At 37.5% G+C, this 22,188-nt stretch overlaps 1 protein-coding gene across 1 annotated transcript in view; it reads right to left on the reverse strand.

The window, feature by feature from the left end:
• The window catches only part of LOC105393732 (venom carboxylesterase-6), a 63,566-nt gene that overhangs the window by 36,722 nt on the left and 4,656 nt on the right, over positions 1 to 22,188 (reverse strand). Inside the window, exons 2-5 of the mRNA XM_011565532.3 lie at positions 21,335 to 21,431; positions 12,754 to 12,939; positions 11,499 to 11,684; positions 1,072 to 1,262 (exon numbers count right to left, since the gene is read on the reverse strand). Of these exons, the coding sequence (XP_011563834.3) occupies positions 1,072 to 1,262; positions 11,499 to 11,684; positions 12,754 to 12,939; positions 21,335 to 21,431 (660 nt within the window). The remainder of the gene's footprint in view (positions 1 to 1,071; positions 1,263 to 11,498; positions 11,685 to 12,753; positions 12,940 to 21,334; positions 21,432 to 22,188) is intronic.

Genomic DNA, 22,188 nt, shown 5'->3' on the forward strand with positions numbered 1-22,188 from the left:
AAAAACCTGAGTTGCTTGTGGAAGCGCCACAAACTATGGTGCACCTTACATCATGCCCCGCGTGCCCTTACACCTGTACGCGGGAAGAGCTCATGACCGCTACCAGCGGTGCAGTATCAGTGGCCCAGTTCTGGGCATGTATTATTTAGCGACTTTGTTTGTTGGCGTCGACACGATAAGAAGATTTCTTTAGGTAGAATGACCCTCCAGCAGCAATATAGACCTTATTGCAATGAGCTGCAATCTAGCAATGCAGCCTGCAGCGTGCCCCACTTGTTAAACCGCATTTGGATGAACTAAAGTGCTGCAAACGGGAATAGAACGGCGGGCCTATATCACATTCTCCAATAGACCACTACAATCTACATACCTAACCGATATAGGGTTGAAATTTATTACTGAACTAGGAGTCAGCAGGTTACGAATCGCACTTTACTCGCTGCTCCATACATTTTTGTGGATTAGGTAATTTACTTTAATATAAAAGAGCTGTTTATCTCGATTTCGAGAACAGCCTGCTTTATGTGGGTTCACTGATAAATTTCCACCCTGTATACAGAAAGGTTTTACTGCATTGCCGCTGCTCTCAACGGTTCGGCACACTTGACACCAATAGGAAGTAATAGGTAGGTATGGATGGATTAAATAAAGTTAAAATTAGGTGTCTAGAAATTATTAGGCACATGCAAACTTTGTATTATTACTTTGGTGACACCTTTGGTATACTTACCTAAGCAAAAAATCAAAACCAATCTTGTATTCTTGATGTTTTTTTTTTAACAAACGAGTTTGTTTGTTTGTTTATTGTTCATTTATTTATAATATTTCTTAATAATATATACAGTGCTCTTAAACCTATTAAGGTTTGAATGGGCACACATCACTCATGGTTGCCATGTTGATGCTGATCATGGTTGAGTGCTGAGTATGTCCCTTGCACATTTTCACTATTGACAGAGTGAGATGGGTTTGGACCAATACGCAGTAATAAATTACGCGGACCAATAGCAAAGAAGTAAAACTTCAGCTCTCACTTGTTAAAAAAAGAGACTTCAGTAAAACAACACTCACAAACATATCAACTTGCGCCTGCACGAGGGCCTCCGCCGGGCGGTACTTCAGACACTCGGCGAGCTCGCGGCTGCTGCCCGTGGGACACCCCACGAGCCCCGCCAGGGTGCGAGCCTTCTGCGCCGGCTTCACGCTGTGGGTCCACGACGCGAAGGCTGAGCCGCTGAAGGCTATGCCGCGGGCGAAGTTGCCTGCGGGTGTTAAATAAATAAATATGTGGGGACATCTCACACACACCCATCCGACCCCAAGCTAGGCAGAACCTGTGTTATGGGTGTCGGACAGCTGATATATCTATACACAAATACATAGATAGATAGATACTAAATATAACGAGACGACCGGTTAGTGACCTGAATACTAAGCCGATGGTCCCGGGTTCGATTCCCGGCTGGGGCATATATTTGTTTAAACACAGATATTTGTTCTCGGGTCTTGGATGTGCCCGTAAAATGGCAATAGGCCCGCCCCCTATTACATTGGGACTAACATAACACTCTGGCGAAAAGTGGGTGCAGCAATGCACCTCTGCCTACCCCGCAAGGGAGTACATTAGTACAAGGCGTGAGTGCGTGTTTTTTTTTATACTAAATATAAATATCAACACCCAAGACCCGAGTACAAATATCTGTCTTTAAACAAATATCTGCCCCAGCCGGGAATCGAACCCGGGACCTTCGGCTCAGTAGTCAGGGTCACTAACCACTACGCCATTCGGTCGACAACGTTAATAATGCATTTTATTATGCACTCGCTAGCAATGAAAATTTTCCAGTAACAATAGCAACAAATGACTTCTAAACGGAAAAGACTAGCTTAAGGGCCCGTACAGGGTGACGTGCCGCGCCAATTTTGGGTTTTCAATGCTCTTCACACAGCACACGCAGTGACACGCACACATGTAAGTTTGCACAGTGGGTCGATAAACTTTTACTCGCCAACTTTATTGACAATTATGTTCAAGTACCTACATTTTGGGTGATTTTACGGTAAGTAAGTATAATTCTTACTTACACTGGTAGGCACCAGGAAAGAGTAGAAATTAATAGGGGTGCCACTTTACTCTATACTCGGAACCCGATTAGCTTTCTCAAACAAATGTGGTATTTACTTGTAGAAAGGTAACTACAAGTATTAAAGTGTAGATAATAAGTTTCGGGCATCCTCCAGCCAACTGAACCCCGACGACAAAGCAAAGTAAATACATAGTGTCGCAAAAGGGCTATACTAAGCCAAAAGGGGATAACTCAAGGGGTCATTCTGAACAACTTTTGTTCTACGAGATTTGCAAATTCGCGAAAAAAAATATTCGTTTTCCATGGTAAAAAGTCACATGTCCAACAAAGTTAATTTCCAAAACTCGTAGAGCAAAAGTTCAGAATGACCCCCTGTCTTACTCCTTTTTACCGGACTGCCGAAAGAGGAGGGAAATGTTTTTTGATTGTATGTATGTATGTTTGTCTGTTTCTTTGTTCCCTCCTGTAGCCTAAACGGCTTGATAGATTTTGATGTATGAGGTATTGTTAGAAGCGTATTGATGGCGCGATGGTTATAGGCTATGTGACGTTCTATTAAAATGTACATAGCGCCCTCTAGAGGACATAACGTGATGATCGAAAAAATAATAATTCAACTTTGCCGTGTAAGGTATCAAATGAAAGGGCTTGATTTTCACATTATAAAAATATGCATATTGAAGGTATTTAAATAACAACACCAAAATTATTGAAATAAAAAATGATCATGAACTACTGACGTAAAATTTCATAAAATAAAAACAACTAAAAAGTTACAAATAAAAAAATACAATTATAAACAAACGAAAAACCCGACTGTAGGGGAGACCGGGGACAAAAGTAACAGCGGGTAGAAAGTAACAAAGACTTCCCCAATAGCCTTAATGTCCCAAGCGACAGCTGGTAGTCAGCATGCGATGCCCCCCACGCATGATATCATTTTCCGCGCCCGTGCCGCGGTGCAAGGTTGTTTTAGTGAGCATTTCGTGATTTTACGCACCCAAAGTAAGTTTTTTGGTGTTTATTCATTTAGTGTTTAGGTAGAATTAAGATGCCAAGAACCATATGACTATTTGTTCATTGATTCATTATAAGATTGTCTGTAGCATGTCATAAATTGTTTTCGAATAACACGTGCTGTTTTAAAGTTATGTCGCCTGATATTTCAAAAATGGGGATGGGTACAAAAGTAACAACTCGCGGCAGGACAAAAGTAACAAATTACTTACGTAAGTTTGCCATGTCACATTATAAATTTTTATTTTTTGTTGTTTTGATTAGATATTTGTGTCATAATATTGTATATTATGGCACAAATAAAACAACTTCTTATCAAATAGTCAGTTTAAATGATGGATCTCATTTACAGTTTATATTAAGAAGTTTTTTTTCGTTTTGTCAATAAGTCATAAGTTTTTTTTAGTTTTGATAGTTTTTTAAGAAGTTTTCTTAACTAAATAATTTGCTTGTTTTTTTTGTTCTTTCTTTTGAATCGTATTTATAACATTGGGCAGAATTTATGGGTTGTTACTTTCGACCCATGCCTTGTTACTTTCGTCCTGACCATGGGGTCTAAAGTAACGATTTCCCTTTTTTTTTTGAGCCTTTAGAAATGCTAAAATTCGTGATGTATTAAGTAAAGTAATAATGGATATTTGTAGACTATATACGAAAGTTTTATGTGACTATATTTATTTTATCGTAAATGTTATTAATTACGAGAAATCAGACAGAATCTACAAACTGTTACTTTTGTCCCCGGTCTCCCCTACGCTAAAAACATGAAAACAAGTCCCAATGTTAATGGAAAGTATCGCAGGCGGGGACCAACTTGACCGCCACTCAAGGCCGTTTTCTAAGTAACATTCAGCTAAATGGTGAACCCTCTGCTGGTCCCCGCCTACGATACTTTCCATTAACATTGGGACTTGTTTTCATATTTTTAGCGTGCAGTCGGGTTTTTTGTTTGTTTATAATTTGTTTAGTACCTGTAAGTAAGTAATATTTTTTGGTAGCAGCATAATATTTTTAATTAATTTTAGGGTTTCGAACGTCAAAAGAAAAAAAGCAACCGTTATAGGATCTCTTTGTTGTCCGTCTGTCACCGCCCTTTTTCTCAGAAACGGGTAAAGATATCAAGCTGATATTTCAGATAGATGGGGAGTAACCCAAAAAAAATATTATGGTACTCCCTGTCCCACACAAGTAAATTGGGGCTTATATTTTTTCCAGTTATTTTGATGTGTATCCTTTTTTTTCTTTGTTGTTTTGTATAAGTAGGTATGTGTTTGTTTTCTTTAAATCTGTATTTTTTTTGTTGTTGCTGTCTATGTGTCGAATAAATGTATCTTTATCTTCAAGTCACGCTATCTATCGTTTGTTTTTTTTGTGGCTACTGTCTATAGAAGAAATTCCGTCATTGACAATTTTACGTTACGAATTTATTTTTATTTATTTTATTTTTATTTTTACATTTTCGTGGAGAACCAACAGCATTTTGTTAATAAATAATTATTACTTATGAACACATAACAACTTGATGCCATTAACAGAATGAACTTATAGTAAACCCAGTAAACCTAACACATCCAGAGGAAAAATAAAATCTCTTTCTGAAAAACATACTTAATAGCCCAAACTCGATGCTTTTAGCTATTAACATCTTTGAAATAAAATTGAGCCACCACCGTGTTACTGCCCTCATCAGATCCTCACGAGACCATACCTCAACCAGCACCAAGAGACTGTATTTTTGATCCCTAACCTAATGTTCGTGCGTATTGTCATCACTTAGATCCATTCGCTATATTCCTGCTCCTCATCAGACCTTTACGAGACTGTAATGTCACGAGAATATTGCACACTATCTAATTTAATTTAATGTATTGAATATACTGGAAGAATTATGCTTCCTCAATTTCAAATCAAATTATGTTGGTGTCATAAAAGTTGAAAAAGTGCAATAACAACCAATGTGCAGTGATTTTGTATCTGTACACGATAAGATCGCGAGCTGTCAGTGCTGCCTAAACCGACGTGACCCTTCTTTGGAGGCCAGCGGCCAACTGAGTCAAACGTCACTTGTGTTTATGATTTTATAACACAGAAAGCCGCCATAGATATTTGTATGAAGATTTGAAAGAAAAAAATTGCTCAAGTTTGGGATTAATTTACACAAAATAAGTGTATGTTTATTAAAAAACAAGGTATTTAGCGCCTAGTCCAAGCCTTTAACTTTATAATTTGATAAGAATCATATGAAAATTCTTGATGATTACGACACAGTTGTTACAATACGGGAGTGGTTTTTCGTCATATTCTGAATTTAATTTACAGTTATCCATAAGCATTTACTTAAATTCGAATGATTCAGCACCTAGCTAGACTCTTCGACTACCGGTGTGATTTTTTTCAAGGCTGTAGAGCATCATTTACTACATAATTCTATGACAATGCCAACCCTCGATTACCTATTGCTGACCCTTAATGACATAACATAAATATTTTAATAATTTCTTTAAAAATGGTTCATTTGGTGTCACAATTTTGTAAGTGGCACTTTTTCACGTCAGTGTATTTTGCAGCTTTATCTTTTTCCTTTTAGGAGTACTTAGATAATATTGTTCCTGGAACTTTTTCATTGCTCGTGAGTGTAAAAATGTTACTAAGTAAACTGTAAGAAAGTAAGTTAGTAATAATAAGTAAAAAGCTAACTTGGTTGAGAAATAAAATAATCCAACTCGCATTTTCCCCGAAAGAACATTCCAAGTTAAATATGTAATGGAAGACAAATTCTGGTTTCTCTTTATAGCGTAAAAATTAGGCTCCTTAATTATGTAACAAAACAAGATTGCCGGAGCCCTTGTTTCTCTTATAAATGAGAAGAATATAAATTTGGTTACCTTCAGAATTTCCACAGAAGAAAAGTTGGAAAAATGGGAAAGTGAATCATATTTTCAGATGGAAATTATATTGTTTAGCCTAATTTAAGATAAATTGTAGCTGGCTACTCGTAGATTTTATGAATAAAAAAATTATAATAATGTAAAATTAATCCATTTTCTAAGCTCAGTGTAAATTGCATGTTGACTTATCTTTAATATTGTTGTTAATAGATAGACCACAATATCAATGTTTATTTATAAATCGTATTTTTCTGCAAATAAAAGCTCAAGGCGGTCGACTGCATGTGGAGTGGGGGTCGCGGGTTCTAATCCTGTCTAGAACGGTGCGTGGTGGTCTTTAATTCAGTTAACTTTGGACTGTTTCTGTAAAGACAATAATATATTATAACTTGTTTAGCTCTGCATCCACTGATTATTAAAAAACTGGTAGAAAGAACGATTGATGCAAAAGATAAGTTCTTGCAAATTCTAAAAGCGTGTAAATTTATAGTTGGTACCCCTTGTATGTTATTAAAGTATGTTACAACTATAAAATAAAACGTGCAACTATTTATGAACATTACTAGCCTACCTACGTACCTACATAACTACATAGATGCATATTGCCTGCCACAAATATTTACATAGTGCACAGTTAATTTGTAGCTATATTGTGTAGCTTAGACCTATGTTATTTTGTGTAGTCTCACACAAGGTTACCATTCGAAACAAAAAATCAATCCAAAGTATATATAGGAGTAGCAAACGGTTCTACCTTTTTTGGCATAAGATTAATTTGCCTAATCTCGTATTGCATAGTAACGTTTGGTCAAAGTCTCGTTACGCCGAAAATCGTATGGCATAAATCTCGTTTAGTAAAAAGTTATTTCGCATAACATTGTTTAGCCTAATAATGGTATGGCCAAATCTTGAATAGCCTAATAATGCTATGGCATAGGTTTATTAGGTTAATACAAAGTAATAATATTTTCGTTTGGCTTTAACTTTGACGGAGCGTCTCCCTACATAGCGCAAACTGGTGCCTTGTATTGTTTCCGCTGTTTGGAAAACGCTCCGCTCCGCTTCGCTGCGCTCCGCTTTGGTTTTGATGAACATGTGCACCTAACACGCTCCTCCTCGCTTTGCTCGTCGTCGCACCTATTTTTAGGTTTCGATCTCATGGGGTTTGTAATATTAATTATATTGGTCGTTAACTTTCGATTTTTTGATCATACAATATCGTGATTTTCGGGATGTAGGAGAAAAATACCATAATTTGTACATTTACTACGTACTTAATATATTATTTATTAAGATAACATTACGAGAAACAAGATTATACATAGGTATAGACGAACAAAAATTTGAGCAAACGAAACTTAGGTGTTTAAAGATTGTGCCTAAAGAGTTTTAGACGAAACGAGCCTTATGCCACATAAGTCTTGGCAAAGTGATGGTTCGGCCAAAAAAGTTTAGACCATACGAGTTATGCGAAATGAGTTTTGGTCAATAAAGATTATGCGAGATGAGCGGAACCCGTAGCAAACATTCATCATTATTTCCGACGTTTCAGATCGTTTGAGGTCTGAGTGAAACGAATCTGGTTGTTACGTTATTATTATTATTATTAAATTCTTTATTGCACATAAATTAATTTTGTACATAGGCGAACTTAATGCTAAAAGCATTCTCTTCCAGTTAACCTTGGGAGTTGCGGAGAAAGTGATAGGTAGTGCGAAAGACAATGAGGACAGTTTAATTTTGTTTAATACGTTTGTAGCGCGCGGGTAGAACGTGCCACTAATTAGGGAAACTGCAGGTAGCATCTGCCACAAGCTGCTTCGAAAGAAAGCGTTTAAAAGTCTATAACGTTAACTGCCTAATTAATATATAAAATATAATAATATAAACACTCACACCTTGTACAGTAAGGGGCAGATAAACCTGACCCCTCAGAAGCATTGTTACTATGAGAGGGGGGTCAGGTTTCTCTGCACCTGACCGTACTAATGTACTCTCTTGCGGGGTAGGCAGAGATGCATTGCTGCACCTACATTTCGCCAGTGTTTATGTTAGTCCCAATGTAATAGGGGGAGGGCCTATTGCCATTTTAGGGGCACATCCAAGACCCGAGAACAAATATCTGTGTTTAAACAAAAATATCTGCCCCAGCCGGGAATCGAACCAGGGACCTTCGGCTCAGTAGTCAGGGTCACTAACCACTACGCTATACGGTCGTCTATTTCATATCTGTAATGCACTTCGTCGTTTTGAGCTATTTTTTATCTAGGTAGGGCACCTTTATTGTCGTACATATTATAGTATCTCATAGCAATTGAGTCCTTTTACTGCCACAGTATAAAATGAACACAAAACTGTTCATAATCCTCCTTTTCTGTTCTAAAGTACTCAGCACATTTTTATTAGTGTATATTTGATGTGTGTTGCTAAAGTGAATAAATGTTACTTATCTATCTATCTATCTGTTATCTGTACTTTGTCACCTAGTTAATGCTTATAAATCTTATGTAAGCACTAAGTTCTCAATCTTGAGTTTGAACAATTTTGTGGACGGCAAAGTAGAACAAAGAACTTACGAATATTACCATAAAGTTGGTCTCGGAGTCTTCTGTCGAAGGATACATCGAGCTGAAGCCCTGAGCTGTTTAAGTACGTACTTAGCCAGCAGATATTAGGTTTACTTACTCAGCTTTTAATATTTGATTAATCGAGTATCCGTTCTTTCATGCTAAACTTTTCGCATTATCAGGATTTATAATAGATATTGGATTTTCTCCTTATTTTGCAAACGAGCCACCTTTACTCCAATTACATTCTGCCTACTGGTACATGCAGGCTTGGCCTAGTGTGAGAGTTTCTGCTACCATAGTTTTTAATCTTGTCCATAGAAATACGTATTATTAAAAATATGATTGAGTTGCGCAATGGAACTTTAATGTGGCATATAACATACTTGTTACAATGTAGATGTCGCAGGCATCTGGTTTAATCTCCTGTTTGATTGAACCGCTAGCCCGTTCATTGGATGACGCTACTCAGTTGTATGACTAGGCCGAAAGTTGATTGTACAAGCGTCACAAAACGTCAAACTAGTTAGCGGACTTAAAATCAGTCAGGTGGTGAATAAAACAAATATGGCGTCTAACAGCGAACAGCTGACACAAAAAGCACTTGTATTGTTATTTTTTGCAAATAAATTTGCTTTAAAGTGCGTTATTTATGTTAAAATAATGTGACAACATGGATTTACCTATTATTAAACCGCCGGCGGATAGTTTCAAAGAAAAAAATGTGCTGAAACTGGATAATTATGAACAACAATATCAAGGTACGTTTATTATTGTTATTGTTTAGTTAATTTGTGAGATGAGAGCTTTGTAACATAGTCTTTTTGTTGACTCTTGTCTGGTCATGTTCATCCTAACCAAACATTACAAAGTTGCTATACTATATCCCATTTAACGACTTCGCTGAATAACGTTCAGTCAAGACGTTGGACGTTACAGTCAACCACTTGACGAGTAGTTCTTTAGTCATACAACTGAGTAGCGTCATCCAATGAACGGGCTAGCGGTTCAATCAAACAGGAGATTAAACCAGATGCCTGCGACATAGATACCATGTGTGTACCTATATGTTTGTTCGCACCATGTTTAGGTACCAGAGAGCCGTTGACAAAAAGATGAAACATTTTCCAAGTAATTTAGTGACGAAATAATTAGCATATTAATTGACCTTTTTCTTAATTATTGAAAACTCGACAAGGAAAATTCCTCGAGGTAGGTATTTTGTTGGGTATGAGCATGTACCTACTCGTATTTATTCAGTTAAACAATTACCTAATTCTGCTTTCTTCGCTTTTCATAAATATTTTAGTTAAAATGTTAGCTTTGATTATTATGGACGGCGACAAGATAACATTTTAAAGCTCGCGGGGACAGCTAGTGTTAAATTAAATTTCAGCCTGCATACCTATTCTGTAATGGACATTACTTAACATTACAATAACAAACGGCAATCGAAAACAAAGTGACATTGTAACGGCGGAGGGCGAAATGATAACGAAATGACACTGGCCATTTTCGGTAATATTTTGCTATCATCTGCGATAAGCGGCTGACACTGGCCTGACACTGCCAGTTGCCGTTGAGAAGGGTCAGTTTCTTTGACCCTGGCTGTCTACACGTGATACTGTGACACTTTGCACTTATTGAACTTAACTGCTCTCTGCACAGAGTTTATTTAACAGTCTGAAATTCATTGTGTGAAACTTAAAGCTTGTATTTTATATAACTATGATGGATAACTACTTACTTATTTATAAAACTACATACAGCGTTAGTTATGTCAGCATGAGATTATCAGATCCTTAACTAAATAATACCCTTTTCAGTGTGAAAGTGTAAGCGATGCTAAAATTTATACAAAAGAGTATCTTTACACAAAAACAGCATAAGTAAACGTTTTTTTTTGTGAGGAGGGCGCATTGGACAGTTTAATATGCAATATCGCCAGTCGTTTGATCAATATCTTACACCTAGATAGAAGGTTGAATATTTATTTTGCTTTGCGTAAACTCAATATCTCATTTATCATATTGACACGACACCTCATCTTTCAGCGATGTATCTTTACTTAGGCCATCCATTCTGAGAGTGCCTTTTGTCGTTCTTTTATTTTTGTCAATATTTTGGGCATTTATTAAATGCCAGGCAAAAAAAAATGTACTTACTGGAGCCCAGATTCGTAGTTCACGTTCCCACACCCCTCTGTTCATTACCTCAAAAGAAATAAGTGAGTAACGACAAAGGCTTTCACAGAAATAACGTTTTCAATTATTGATAAAGGAAAATTGCAAAACTAACATTTTCAGGGGAGTAAATTTGAGACAAATATTTTCTAGAATACGGTTTGTCCGAAAAAATATACGAAGGGACAATCTGGTACGATTTTTACACCTACGTAATACATAAGCTGTTTTGATCTTGACCTTTCCTTTTTATGAAAAAGATTCTGACTTATACACGTGGAAAACTAAGTTGTTTAAAAAAAGGAACACCGACATTTACTTATAAAATGTAAAGTTATAAATAGTAAATATTTTATTTTATCACAATAAGGGCCGCCATATTTTGAGCCAAAAGTTATGAAGAAATACATAACAAAATTGTATGTGTATACCTGAAAATTGTCGCCAACATGATGTAGACATTCATCCTTCTTCCTGCATAATCTTTTTTAACTTAAAGAAAACCCTGAAAAATTAGCTACCGTACGATACTTGGCTCAGCTGCTAGGCCAGCGATTCACCTGCTATCCGTCATTCATACTCTCGTCCATCCAAAAGTTGTCTGGTATAGATTGCTATTAACAATTAACAGTAAGGCCGCATCTTTGTACTGTTTTTTTTTTTTTTTTTGTTTTGTAATTTGTTTTCTTGTGGCAACTAAAGTGTACTTATTGTATTAAGTATATTGTATTGTTATGATGATGATGATGATCTTACCTTTAGACAACGGCGACAAATAATGGTAGTGCACACTAGCGCCACCGGCCGAGCATCCAGTCAGCGTGACACTGTCGGGGTTCCCTCCGAACATCATGATGTTCTTGCGCACCCACTTGAGGGCGAAGGCCTGGTCCTTGAGCCCCGCGTTGCCGGGGACCACCTCGTCGCCCGTGCTGAGGAAGCCTGGGGAGTGAAGAGGACTTTAGATGAGGTAGAACGTTGGGGAGTATTACAGGCTTACGTATGCTGGGATACAGGTGACGCAGAGCAGACAACAAGACATAGTTCAACAAGGCTGAACAGTGAACCTGGTCCGTGGTCTAAATCTGGTTGGCTGCGCGGCACCTAGCTTTAAGATATAGTTACAGCAGAGGACTATATGATGTTACCTATGTGCATATCTAACCTAACTTGTGATTGAGCATTCAGTAAGTATAGTATATGCATTGGTATTGGTAAAAGTTAGTGACTGTTCATTTGTTTTGACAGTATAAATACGTATTAAGATTCAGTGCTTCTAATAATATTGTTTTAGCTTAATTTTACCTTTGAAAACCAAATTAATATCAATATCAACATAAAGTAAGTTATTCTAAATTTACTACTAAGCACCTACAAAACTAAAAAAAACTATCCCACAGTGAGTCGAGTGGAATTCCTTCAGATGTGGTTGGAACCACGGAAACCGGATAACTTGAAAGAAAGTGTGCACATTCAATTCTGCAAGCTTTTGCCTTTATAACTAAAGCGAAAATACCAACATTCTGCGTCACCACGGTAAATACCTAGCCGGAAAACATAGCAAGTGAAAAATGTTAATGGAAAAACTTTCTAAAGCTTCAGTCTCGCAAACTTTTCTAAATAAAAGCTTCGAAGTTAAGAAATGTAAAAGAATTGAAATGTCTATTAATATCCTCTGAATAGGTTAGTTAATTAAGGTTGTTCGCGTTGGCATGAATAAGCACAAAAGCTTCATTAGGCTACCATAATCTAATTTGCAATTAGCTATCATTGGCAGTTTGTCAATATAAATAATCTTTTATCTATGTGGTAGACACAAGATAAATAAACGAATTGTTGACTTTTTAGTTATTTGCGTTTTGTATGGTAAACATTGCGATTAGATACTAAAACATACATACATATATATGCTCACGACTGTAATCCCCGAAGGGGTAGTCAGAGGGTTTTTCGCTGCGCTTACCAACCGTTCTTTATAGTCTAAAACCGCACCAAGAAGAAGAACACTTACCCAGCGGTCCAAGCCTGTAATTCAGCGTCACGACCACCATGTCGGTATCCATGATCCTGGAGGGGTCGTACAGCGAGGAGCCCCCGTACATGAAGGCGCCTCCGTGAATGAACACCAGCACGGGTAGTGAGGCGCCCGGTGACAGCCGAGGGGTGTACACGTTGAGGTACAGGCAGTTCTCGCTTCCTGGGGGGGAGAGGGGGGTTTTAAAAGTAGTAATTATGATATATTTTATTAGGTAGTATTGTATGATTGGCTAGATTAGGTGCTCGGTAATGTGGAGTTGTGCGATTATATTTCATCGCTTCATTCTTCAGATATAAGTAAGATTAACAATGTAGTCCTTTTAACCTACAGGCAAATCATTCGCACTATTTAAAGATTTCAACTCATTTGAAACTTTTTTTTTTTTTTTTTTTTTTTTTTTATTTCTCTACCCTCACTTTACCTCGTTTACCTTACCGATTCCGAGCTGCGCTCGCGTCGTTTCCCACATTAATTATTTAGAATTATTAGCTGTGTTTCTGTCACTAAAATGTTTTGCTAAAAGTATGTCACACTGCTCTTTACTTTTACGTATAGATAATACAACTGCCATCAGCTATGTTAATCGTATGGGTGGAATTCAGTTCCCTCATTTAAATAAGCTAGCCAAAGATATATGGCAATGGTGCGAGATGCGAAGGATTTGGCTTTTTGCTTCTTACATTAACACCAAAGAAAATAAAGAAGCAGACCAAGAATCACGAAGATTAAACTGTGACACAGAGTGGCAACTACAGGGTGGGCCAGTGAAAAGTATAAATTTAAAAAATTCACAGAAAAAAAACTATAAGAAATATTTCAAAAAATCTTTTTTTTATATAACGTTGAAGTCGGGATTTTTTTTTGAAATAATAATAGTATTCATATGACCACCGTCGCGACTTCGGCATTCTTCCAAACGAGAATGGAAATTTTGTTGCATAGAGACCTCGGTATTGTCATAGGAAGTGTTACGAGTGTTTCTGTCACATAAGCTATAGGAATTTGAGGTTACAATTCGATAATGTGGTTCGAGCAACACGAAACCACTTGTTACACGTCAATTGAGTCCATGCCGGTAGTTTTAGAAATTTTCCCGGAAAAGCTGATTTCACGGAGAGGCGATATCCTGGCCACCCAGGAGCTCTGACCTGTCCCAGTAGTTTTTTTTTCTATGGGGATACCAGAAGCACCGTGTGTACATTCATAAACCAAGGAGGCTGCGTGAATTAAAAGCAAAGATTAGGGAAGAGATGGTGGCAATACCAACAATATGCAAAAGAGTATTGACAAATTTCCATTCTCGTTTGGAAGAATGCCGAAGTCGCGACGGTGGTGATATGAACTCTATTATAATTCCAAAAAAAAATCCCGACTTCTGACGTTATATTAAAAAAAGATTTTTTGAAATATTTCTTATAGTTTTTTTTCTGTGAATTTTTTAAATTTAAACTTTTCACTGGCCCACCCTGTATCACAGTGGGCTTTCGAACACATAGTTGACACTTTTGGCCAGCCAGAAGTAGATCTGTTCGCATCTCGAACTAATGCTAAGTGTAGCAGGTTTGTTTCATGGAAACCGGATCCCGATGCAAGCGCCGTAGACGCTTTTACGATATGCTGGGGTACTTCTTTTTTCTACGCATTCCCTCCTTTTTCAGTAATTCTGAGATGCTTAAGAAAAATAGTTACGGACAGAGCCACTGGTATATTGGTTTTCCCTTACTGGCCCGGTCAACCTTGGTTTCCGCTTCTAAAAAAGATGCTTGCTTCAGAAATCATTTTTTTCCAACCTCACGTCGATCTTTTGCAATCCTATTCCAGATCAGTCCACCCGCTGCACCAGAGCCTTACCCTGGGGGCCGCGAAGCTCTCAGGATTGCCTTCTTAAGACGAAATACCCCACCTGTGGCTCTTGATCTAATGCTTTCGTCCATATCAAGCAATACGTTGAAACAATACTCAGTGTCATTTAAACTATGGTGGGAGTTTTGTGTACATAGACAAATAGATATATTTAATCCATCAATCCCCATGATCTTGACCTTTTTAAGTGAGCAATTCAATCTAGGGTCTTCCTATGGCTCTATTAACAGCCACAGGTCAGCTTTATCATTACTCCTGGGAAGTAACATTGGCTCGGATGAAACCATAAAGAGACTCCTGAAGGGTATTTATAAACAAAAACCCTCGCGCCCTAAATATTCAAGCACATGGAATCCTGATATAGTTCTTAATTATTTATCTGGGTTGTTCCCTAATACAGAAATCAACCTTGAAAAATTAACTAGGAAAATGGTGACATTGTTAGCACTTTGTACTGCACAAAGAGTTCAAACCTTATCGTTAATAAAAATGTGTAATATTTCAAAAACCAACACTGGATTAAAGATATCTATCACTGATATTATTAAAACCTCAGCTGCAGGACGAGAACAACCAATTTTGTTTCTTCCGTATTTCATAGAAAACCCTAATATTTGCCCGGCTTCTACTATAAATGATTACATGGACGTAACATCACAACTTAGACCTGTAAATATAGATAACTTGATTATTTCATTTAAAAAACCGCACAAGCCGGCTTCATCTCAAACCCTAAGTCGATGGATCAAGCAGACGCTGGCGGAGAGCGGCGTGGACGTGTCTGTGTTCAGTGCGCACAGCACGCGCCACGCGGCCACGTCCGCGGCGGCCGCGCACGGCGTCTGCATCGACACCATTAGGAAGACGGCTGGCTGGACCAGTTCGTCTCAGACCTTTGCCAGGTTTTATAATCGTCCCATCACGGACAATAGCGCATTTGCGAGATCTGTGTGTTCGGTATCAAATATTGAGAACAATACTTAACTAGTAAGTTTAAATGTTAAGTTGGTATAATGTACTTAATTAAGCAGTTATGTTATAATGATTATAGATATGTAAAATTTGATTACAAGAAACTATGTTATCATATTTATTATATAAAATTTTGCGAAGACTGATTGAAGATACAATTAAACCTTTTCTATTGCTTACAAAATATTTAGTTTCATTTATTTACTAAATAATACCAATCATAGATAACAATTTACTCTCTGAACATCTACATTGTTAATCTTACTTATATCTGAAGAATGAAGCGATGAAATATAATTGATGATCAAACGAACTTCTAGAAGTGAAGTTCGATCGATATTATATGAATCGCTTCATTCGAAGATATAAGGTTCCCTCCCACCCTTATAACCCATAGCTTATAGAAAGAATACATAGAAAAGCTTTAATTACTTATTATGGAGAATCTTTAAAGAAATGACGCGAGCGCAGCTCGGAATCGGTAAGGTAAACGAGGTAAAGTGAGGGTAGAGAAATAAAAAAAAAAAAAAAAAAAAAAAAAAAAGTTTCAAATGAGTTGAAATCTTTAAATAGTGCGAATGATTTGCCTGTAGGTTAAAAGGACTACATTGTTAATCTTACTTATATCTTCGAATGAAGCGATTCATATAATATCGATCGAACTTCACTTCTAGAAGTTCGTTTGATCATCAATAAAAGTATGTAATGGGACACAATAAGCTGTTCTAGTGGCAATTTTTTAAAAGTTATAATATTGTAAATATTAAAAAAAAATTATAGAACAAGAAGTAAGGTTATAACTGTGATACTCTGGATACTTTTGAGCTGGCCTATCAGCCCTCTAAGGGCGTTTACTTTTGGAAGTACTTGTTTACATGTCTAAAGTTCTATAAATAAACATCGCAGTCAAAGCTTATTTACCTGCTGAATATTAACTTCTATCTAAGCATAGCAATATTAGCGGTCCCAAATTCCCCAAGCTCATCACGATCTGGGGGGTCACTCCCAAAATTGACGAACAAACGAACATGAGTTGTCACGCAATCGGCATGCTTAATACAACGAGATAGAGCCGTAGTTAGCGCAGCGCTCCGAAACTTCGGAAAAGTAAATCGGAAGCGTTGCGTGAAAATTTTGGTTCGTTCGTTTGTCGATTTAGGGAGTGAGTGATCATGGATTTCACCGATGGTACATCAAGGCAGGGGGGCCTTGATGTACCATCGGTGAAATACATGATGGCCGGATAAAAAACAATATTAGTAGCGCAAATCGGGTGTTTGTAGTAAACAAGCATGGTTCTACCTTTTTTGGCATAAGATTTTTTTGCCTAATCTCGTATTGCATAGTAACGTTTGGTCAAAGTCTCGTTACGCCGAAAATCGTATGGCATAAATCTCGTTTAGTAAAAAGTTATTTCGCATAACATTGTTTAGCCTAATAATGGTATGGCCAAATCTTGAATAGCCTAATAATGCTATGGCATAGGTTTATACAAAGTAATAATATTCGTTTGGCTTTAACTTTGACGGAGCGTCTTCCTACATAGCGCAAACTGGTGCCTTGTATTGTTTCCGCTGTTTGGAAAACGCTCCGCTCCGCTTCGCTGCGCTCCGCTTTGATTTTGGTTAACATGTGCACCTAACACGCTCCTCCTCGCTTTGCTCGTCGTCGCACCTATTTTTAGGTTTCGATCTCATGGGGTTTGTAATAATTATATTGGTCGTTAACTTTCGATTTTTTGATCATACAATATCGTGATTTTCGGGATGTAGGAGAAAAATACCACATTTTGTACATTTACTACATACTCAATATATTATTTATTAAGATAACATTAGGAGAAACAAGATTATACATAGGTATAGACGAACATAAATTTGAGCAAACGAAACTTAGGTGTTTAAAGATTGTGCCTAAAGAGTTTTAGACGAAACGAGCCTTATGCCACATAAGTCTTGGCAAAGTGATGGTTCGGCCAAAAAAGTTTAGACCATACGAGTTATGCGAAATGAGTTTTGGTCAATAAAGATTATGCCAGATGAGCGGAACCCAACAAGCATACTTCAAAGGGTTCTTCTATATGTATAAGTTTTATGATAGGCATATGGCACTTTCCTCGATAGTACATACTATAGGTACTATTAGGTACTGGATTGGTACGGGTGGGAGAAGGAGGTTTTAACGGATTTTCAACTGAATAGATGATTTATTATGTGAAAGCCGCCTGAAGGCAAAATTTACAAAATGAAGTAGAAGTAAAAATAAAACAATTTCTGCCGACTTTGATACCTATGCCGTCAAGATTAACAACATTATAAACGTTAAGAACGTTGTTTAATACAAATAAGTACCTACACTGTAATTAGTAATCTTACGGAATTCTGACAGTTATCAATTTTAGACAAATCAGAGATCACAAACCTTTTTGGGCTGGGCACTTTTTCAATACGAGTCTGGACATCTGAGACTATAATATATTTTTTTTAGTCCCTGTATCCATTTTATTAAGTGCGGCGCTCCAAATTAAAAGGGGATTTACCTACGGTGAGAAATAATTACCGTACCTAAATATATCACAAACAGTGAAAAATACAATAAAAGATAATCTCAATTATCTTATATAATTATCGCTGTCGTAGAAAATATATCTAAAAACAACTAGTAATTCTTTTTGAAACGGTAGCCGTAGTACGCCGATGTCAGGCCGATGTTGCGTTCGTATTTGAATAGAGGTGAAAAATTTGCAATAGTCGGAAATTCGTTCCTGTAGAAAAACGCGTGAACCTTTCGTCGAATTGTCGTAAAAGTAAAGTCATCAAAATGTATGAAAGATAGTTGCGGACCACTCTTTTTCGGTTTCTGAAACTCTTTTGTGTCTTTATATTCTTTGATAATTTTATAGACACTTGACAGACTCACGCCAATCATCTCGGAAGTCTTTTTAGCACATTCCTTTGCACTCCAATCAGTTGTTTCCGGCCAATTTTCTATATTATATTTGTAAATATTTAGAATGATGGTCTTTTCGTTTGGCGAAAAAGAACCACGAGGACGCTTTTTTCTGGGAGAGAGAAAGTTTGACTCTTGTGCTTTGTCAGTTGGGGCCGTTTCCCGGGAAGGGCCAGGTTGTGGCTCCATAACGTTTATAAAAATCAACAAACGATCACAACGCGAAAAGTCAACAAGGAAAAACCTAACAGAAACTTAACAAATATAACAAGATGTAGACAAGAAATAGAAGCAAATTACACTGAGACTGAGAACATATGAGCGCATTCGAGCATTCAAAGAAGTCGAATGAAAATCAGTCAATGTGACAGATGCATCGTGACAGTCATTGACCTCAGAAAAAATATATCTCATAAACCTCATTGGTGATAGCTATCACCATAAAGTATCACATCATAGCACTTCCACGTCCATATCTTGAAAACTCACTAACCGATTTTGATGAAACCTACACTTGGTTCCTACGGTCGGAGGCTTCCCCATTGGTACTAGTTATTATTCTGTGCCCATGGCAAAGGGAGGATTCCCTTTGCCATGGGGAAGCGCCTCCAGCATCTCCATACTGCCTTCCTAAGCTTGGACCATTTCCCACCACGCTGGTCCACTGCGGTGTTGGTGGGTTCACATAGGTATCTAGATGTTTTCCTTCTCCGTAAGAGCGATGGTATACATTGTACTTAAATTCAAAGAACTCATTGTTACCTACATGTCAGCGCCGAGATTCGAACCCGCATCTCTTGCTTGAGAAGCGGGCGCTTACCCGATTGAGCCAGTTGGACTCGCGCACTGAGTGTTCCGTACAAGTCTACTTAATTACCTGAGGTAGTTTTCCTTTTAATTTCATCATAATTATGTACATCTATACGAAATATCAGCTTGATATCTTTACCCGTTTCCGAGAAAAAGGGTGGTGACAACAAAGTGTGATCCTATAAGGGTTCCTTTTTTTTCCTTTTGAGGTACGGAACCCTCAAAAAGAATAGTGACAATCGGATCAATCGTTTCGGAGATATGCGTGGACAAACATACATACCAACAAGCATATAAACATACATAGGTACATAAACATTTATAAAATTTTGAATATTTGTTTATTAGCCCTAATATATTGTCATATGTCAATATGGTGCAGTTCCAATAATCTTACATACATACCGAACATATATGTACTTACCGAATAGACAATCTTTTTTTGAAATTGATTAAAAAGGTTTATTATCCCTGAATTTAGTAGGAAGTGATGCCATGCTAAAGAATAAAATAAAGCAATTAAAATTAATTCGATATATTGGTCGTGAGTCGTGATCCTACTTCATATTATAAATGCGAAAGTTTGTAAGTGTATGTGTGTAGGTATGTATGTATGTATGTGAGTATGTTTGTTACTTCTTCACGTCAAAACGGCTGAACCGATTTTAATGAAATTTGGAATGGAGTTAGCTGACACCCTGGATTAACACATATGCTACTTTTTAACGCGGAATTCCCACGGGAAAACTTATTAAGGCGAAGTGAAGCTCGCGGGAACAGCTATTATATTGAAATATTTGTTATTTTTGTATTAGTTTACTTGAGCAAGTAAATATTTAGATTTATCTTTTTGTATAAAAATATTAAGAAAAAATTATTGCCCAGAAATGGATCGCAATTTTTCCTTTTTTCGGTAAAGAACTTTTTTAGTAGCATCACTTATAAAATGTCAGAATTCTTTCCAATTAAAAATTAGAGAGTATACAGTATACATAGTTTGTAGCTGCGAGTTGTTACTGAAATGTCAATTCAAAATTTTTCACCGACGAGTCAAGTAGAATCGGTGGTGAAATATTCAAATAAGTTTGAAAGCCGCTGGCTGATTTGTGGTCAGCGGACAGCGGATCTAGAACATTATTTTGTCGAAGGTAACCAGATACCAAACTTATTAATACTTAGAAAGTTGTATTTTCCGTAAGGGGATCAAAGCAACTGGATAAACTTGATTCTACAAAAGTTACAGAACATTCTCGAAGAAGTTACAGGAAAATTTATGTGTGGCATTAAAAGTTGAGCAATTAACGCCTTTAAGTGGCCTGCAGACTTCTGAACAAAGCTTCATAATGTTGAAATGTTTGGTGGTAAGCCAAATAAAAACAATTAGTGGGTTTCAGCACTGCCAAATAGCTATCGGTGCAGCTTGCATGCCTGATTTTCAGTAATTGTTTCAAGTTGTTTTCGCCCTTCACTAGCTCCCAAATTGGAGTGCTTATGGCTTAGCATTAAGCACTCCCATTTGCAATGCTCGCATCAGATTAGATCTTAGTCTAGTCTACTGCTTTATATTTTTTTTTATAGATAAATACGCTCCTGTCTTTATCTATAAAAAAAATTCTTAATAAAAGTGGTTTATTTAACCACTTTATAAGTTTAACTTGTTATAAGTTAGCGTGTCAGTGTAGGTATCTGTCAGTGGTAGCGTAGCTCCCAAACAGTTAAACCGATTTTCGATTCGTTTTTGAGTCATGGGTAATGTTAACCAGACTATTCTTAGCCATATTTGATCAAAATCCGTTTAGCCATTCTCACGTTATGCAACTTTTAGTGTTGATGTGGCGGGGGTTCTTAATGTTGGTTAGGTTAGGTGCTGTTTAATTAATCTGTGCATGTGTTTTGTTGTATTGTGTTAAGTAAATACTTAAATAACTTATCTATCTATCTAAGTTAAGTTTTGTCGTACCTGATATCTTGGCCTCGAAGGGGTCATACTGCAGGCAGTGCGGCAGGTGGCGGGACGCGTCCCACGTGCCCGGCCAGGGCTTCAGCTGCTGGGGCTCCTGGGGACAACACATCATGTGGCCTTGTTATAAACTGGATGTTGGCAACTGGCTGGTAAGCCTCTATGGTGTTATGTAGTTAATGAAGTGGCATTGACTTTATCAGCTAGCGACACGATTTTGGAGTACGCGACATCGCCGACAAACTCCAAGAAAACCGCTTACGATGGTTCGGACATGTCAAGAGAAGACCACCTGACTATGTTGGAAACGAAGCACTGCGCCTGTCCGCCCCCGGTCGGAGATCCCGAGGAAGACCTAAAACCAGATGGATAGACGTAGTGCAAAAAGACCTACGACACTGCCAAGTCTCTGAAGACGACGTTGGAGACAGGGCGAAGTGGAGAGAGAAAACGAGGAAGGCAGACCCCACCACCATATGGGACACATAGCCTGAAAGAGAGAGAGAGAGAGAGTCCGAATCGTATTAACAATGGAGGTGAATGAAAGGACTAGGCCTAAACCCTTCCTTCATTGGAAGAGGATACCTATGCGTTAGGGTTGTGACCTTGTGATGAAGCATGAAAGGAGGCTACCTGAGTGATGTTTCAAATGGTTCTTTAGGCTGCAATTTATTTACAAATACAGCCCTCTAAACTGTTGTAAGCGTGAGCAAACATTGCATTACCATCCAATCATGCAGCTAAACGAAATGTTGAAAGTTTAATTCAAATAACATACAGTGAAACCTCAATTTCCCAATGGGCATTTGTACTTAAAAGTCTTAATTCGTGTGTAATAAGAGTTAAATTGGCAT

Source organism: Plutella xylostella, chromosome 8 (genome assembly GCF_932276165.1).
Source record: "Plutella xylostella chromosome 8, ilPluXylo3.1, whole genome shotgun sequence".
Taxonomy (NCBI): Eukaryota; Metazoa; Arthropoda; class Insecta; order Lepidoptera; family Plutellidae; genus Plutella; species Plutella xylostella.